Raw genomic sequence first — 4,584 nt, 5'->3', positions numbered from 1 at the left:
ATATTTCAGTACCAAACCAAAGTAAAAGTACTCTGATACCTTTACTGAGTATAATATCCGCTTCCTTTGCTGTAGGGTGGACTCAAGGTTACAGTCTGTGATGTCATGATGTGGGCGGGTCAGACAGGTAGGAGGCGGAGCTCTGCCTCACCTGGGGAATTCCTCTGTTGTGATGAGCAGCACCTGAAACACAGACCTGAGATCAGTCAGCTCTGCTTCTCTTTATCTCTCCTCTGATCATCCTTCTTCTCTTGTTTCATGTCTCAGATCAGACGTCAGTTTATCAAAGCTTCAGTGAACCTGGTGTTTAAACAACATCTGCACCGACGTTAACATCTCAACACGTCCATCACCTCATTTACACACGAGTCCAGCTTCACCTCATCGGACTCATGAGGTTTTATTGTTTATTCTGAACTCGTCAGATTTAAACTGATGTTAATTATATTTACGTAAATTTTTTCGTGACTGAAAATAGAAATGTTCTATCACAAATTTAACTTGAATCTAATTTATTTGGAGTCTGAGACAATGAGGTCACATTGTAGAAAACGTTTTTGTTTTTGTTACAGACTTTAAATAAAGACGACAACACGTCTCCACAAATGAAGCTAAAGTATCTCTAAAACAAACACTGCCATCTGGTGGTTATGATTCATTTGCAGTCAGAGTCTGTACAGTAGTGATCGCGGACTGGAGCTGTGGTCTCGAGGTCCCGCCCATACATGCTCTCAACCAATCATCAGTCAGCCTCAGCTGTCAATCATGAGCAAACTGATCAAAAACACAAACATCAGTGAGATAAGAACGACCTGAAATGACAGAAACATCTTTGACAAACGTTTATTTAATGTCTACTTAGATTTTTTACTTTGGTCCATGTCCCATCTGCTGACATGGAGGAGGGTTTATGACCTGTACTGCAGCCAGCCACCAGGGGGCGATTGAGGTAATCTGGCTTCATGTTGTGACGTCTTTTAATCTGACAATGACTTCATCTTATCACCACATCTCCACCATCTCTGTCATTTCAAACCAAGGTGGTCACTGTGGATGTTGCTTATTCTTCTGTCGTCCACTTGGAGGACACGTTTTCCTGTCTCTGTCTCTGTCTCTCTCTCTCTCTCTCTCTCTCTCTCTGTCTCTCTCTCTATCTCCAGCACCTCCCAGTCTAAAGTTGGGCGAGCCAGTCTCACCTGCAGCTTCTCTCTCTCTCTCTCTCTCTCTCTATCTCTCACGCTCCTCCCAGTTATTTATATTTGAATGCTGGGCGAGCGAGCCAGTCTCACCTGCAGGTAAACTCTCTCTCTCTCTCTCTCTCTCTCTCTCTCTCTCTCTCTCTCTCTCTCTCTCTCTCTCTCGTCACAGAGGAAACGACTGAACGTTTGGAGCTGAGACAGAAAAGGGAGGAAGAGAAGGAAACATCCTGAATCGTCTACAGAGGAAGTTTCATTGTGAAGCAGAAGAACCAGAGGACAGGTGGCGTCTGGAGGAAGATGGAGAATCTTCTAGAACCAATTAGACAGTTGGACTGAAACTGATTGTGACGTCTTCATGGTTTGAAAGACCATTTTTTTTAATAACTGACACTGGTTTGAAGATAAAGACGAGAAAACCTGTGTGCAAATTCTTTACTTTGTTTTTACTTTGAAAAATTCTAATGGTTTTTCATTTTCTGTGATCTTGGAAGAAAATGAAAAGAACGAGAGGAGACGTGTGAAAGTAAAGTTAAGACTTCTCTACAGGAATTTAAAGAATCAACAACAAACTGAACTTTCTAAACATTTCATGATTTCATGGTTTTCATGGATTGATCTGAAGAGATTGATCTGAGGACGCACAACGACAACAAGTCGGACGATTTGGAGAAGACGTCTCTGAGGGGTTTCAGTTCAAGAGGAGGACAATGTCTTGAGAAGCTTAAGGTCTTTGTTCAGACCTGATCCAGGACCAGACCTGGACCCAGACTGGATTCACCTTTGACCTCAGGTTTGATTTTACAATTTTTATTTTCATTGTGCTGTCAAAGGTATCGACTAAACCACCACATCTCGTCTTCATGTAGAGCCGCACTATTGGTCAATTCATCAATGAGTGAAGTGACAGAACATGAATCTGAAACTATTTGAATCATCGTTTCTGACTTTTCAAAGAAAAAGACCAGAAATTCAGTTCCCAGCTTCTTAGAGGTGATGAATGTTTTTAAACTGAAGACAAACTGAACGTTTCTTGTTTTTATTGACTTTGACTCTTTGACTCTTTGACTCTTTGACTCAATGATTCATTGATTAAATGTTGATTAAAGTCGTTCCATTAGAACATCTAAATATTCTGAATATGATACGAAGGTTGAAGATTTAAAGAACACAACAGAAACACAGCTCAAAGTAACAAACTGTGAGTCAATAACCTTTAACTAAACAAGTAAATACAGAGTTGGTTGGCTTAGCATAAACCGCTCTTACGCGTTCTATTAAAATTCTTCTAACTGAAATGTATCATATACAGTGACTCTATAGGCAGCAGCAGAAGGACACATTCAGCATGCAGCAAGGGGATCGAACCACCCAAACTCGGGTTAGAGGGCGACCCACTCATGTTCTTCTTCTTTTTCAGACGTTTCAATCGTAACTTCAGAGAAGAAGAAGCGACTTCTGATGTCCTGACGCGGGTCGTCTTCATCTGTCTCTCGGACCCATTCCTCAGTCCAACAGGAAAATGGCGGCAGCTCAAGACGCAGACCACTGAGGAGGAATCGAACCCACGCTGTTGACGGTACGCAGGCGTGATGTTGGCGTGCTGCTCCTTGCTGCTCACCTGGGTGCTGGTCACCACCAGAGGCCAAAGCCAAAGCTGGAGACCCTGCACAGGTACGGTCCGTCCTCCACTTCCTGTCTGTCCCCAGAGACTCAGAATATGTTAGCTTACCACTGAGACTCTTAGCCCCAACAACCGGCTCTCAAATGTTTCTCTTCTGCTTTGTGCTGACGGGTTTTTTGTGTCTTTGAAATGTGAGATTTTTTTTATGTCCATGTCGTCCCCTCCCTCCATTCATCCTCCATTCATCCTCCATTCATCCTCCATTCATCTTCCATTGATCCTGCTCTTTCCACTAAACACACACACAGAGCCTCAGAGGAGCTTAAAGGGGAATTCCATCTAAACATGTCGTTGACCTGTTGCCCTCAGTGAAGAAACATTTCAACTGCTCACGTCTGTACATTACTCAAACTGAACAGAGACAGACTCAAGCTGCCGTCACAGGGAAAATCACCAACTTCTTACATTTACCTTCAAAAATACAACTTTCTATTCAACATCATGTTTCTGCATCAATGCACCAGGAAGTAGAGCTGAAACTCAACTTTGGTTTTATTGGTAGATGAAGCCTCAGATAGAACCACATAAGATAAGATAGATTTACATCTGAGACCTGATCACAGCCTGTTCTGCTCGTATCTATCTCACTCTTATCTATCTCACTCGTATCTATCACTCTTATCTATCACACTCGTATCTATCACTCTTATCTATCTCACTCTTATCTATCACTCTTATCTATCACACTCTTATCTATCTCACTCGTATCTATCACTCTTATCTATCTCACTCTTATCTATCACACTCGTATCTATCACACTCTTATCTATCTTACTCTTATCTATCACACTCTTATCTATATCACTCTTATCTATCACTCTTATCTATCACTCTTATCTATCTCACTCGTATCTATCACTCGTATCTATCACTCGTATCTATCACACTCTTATCTATCACACTCGTATCTATCACACTCTTATCTATCTTACTCTTATCTATCACACTCTTATCTATCTCACTCTTATCTATCTCACTCGTATCTATCACACTCTTATCTATCTTACTCTTATCTATCACACTCTTATCTATCACTCTTATCTATCACTCTTATCTATCACTCTTATCTATCTCACTCTTATCTATCTCACTCTTATCTATCACTCTTATCTATCACTCTTATCTATCACTCTTATCTATCACTCTTATCTATCTCACTCTTATCTATCACTCTTATCTATCACTCTTATCTATCACTCTTATCTATCTCACTCTTATCTATCACTCTTATCTATCTCACTCTTATCTATCTCACTCTTGTGTACAGTCCCACATGTCAGATTTTCTCAGTTAAAAGTTCGTAGTTTTTCTGATTCTGCTGAATTAAAATCAAAAGGCGATAATCAGAAATGCAATCATTTATTTCTGCTTCGTCTCTTGTTCAGATTAACTTCTGACTTTCCCTCATCTGATTCAAACAGTGAAATGAGACAATGTGATTCGTCCTCAGACCTGCTGCCTCTCGACCTGCTGGCCAGAGCCCTGCCACGCCCAGGACAAGCCCCGCCCACACAGGTAGGACACAGGTGGGAGGGAATGAGGAGCGATGGATGAAAAATGAAGGTATGAATGTACAAACAGATTATTGACCACAGACCACATGGTGGTAGATAAACAGAGGATTTGACTGATCAGGTGCAGATGGTCCAGTCCAGAGGGTCCAGAGGTCTCCGATTGGCTGGTGCCACGCTGAGTTTTCCAGCC

General features: G+C 41.6%; 1 protein-coding gene across 1 annotated transcript in view; it reads left to right on the top strand.

The window, feature by feature from the left end:
* The first annotated feature begins 2,788 nt into the window (after positions 1 to 2,788).
* Positions 2,789 to 4,584, top strand: part of tspearb (thrombospondin-type laminin G domain and EAR repeats b) — a 10,539-nt gene continuing 8,743 nt past the window's right edge. Inside the window, exons 1-3 of the mRNA XM_053439104.1 lie at positions 2,789 to 2,870; positions 4,331 to 4,395; positions 4,516 to 4,584. The exon at positions 4,516 to 4,584 is cut by the window's right edge and continues 84 nt beyond it. Of these exons, the coding sequence (XP_053295079.1) occupies positions 2,789 to 2,870; positions 4,331 to 4,395; positions 4,516 to 4,584 (216 nt within the window). The remainder of the gene's footprint in view (positions 2,871 to 4,330; positions 4,396 to 4,515) is intronic.

The sequence above is a fragment of the Pleuronectes platessa genome, chromosome 14, assembly GCF_947347685.1.
Source record: "Pleuronectes platessa chromosome 14, fPlePla1.1, whole genome shotgun sequence".
Lineage (NCBI taxonomy): Eukaryota > Metazoa > Chordata > Actinopteri > Pleuronectiformes > Pleuronectidae > Pleuronectes > Pleuronectes platessa.
The sequence above is the reverse complement of the archived record's forward strand: the minus strand, read 5'-3'. Positions and strand labels throughout refer to the sequence as shown.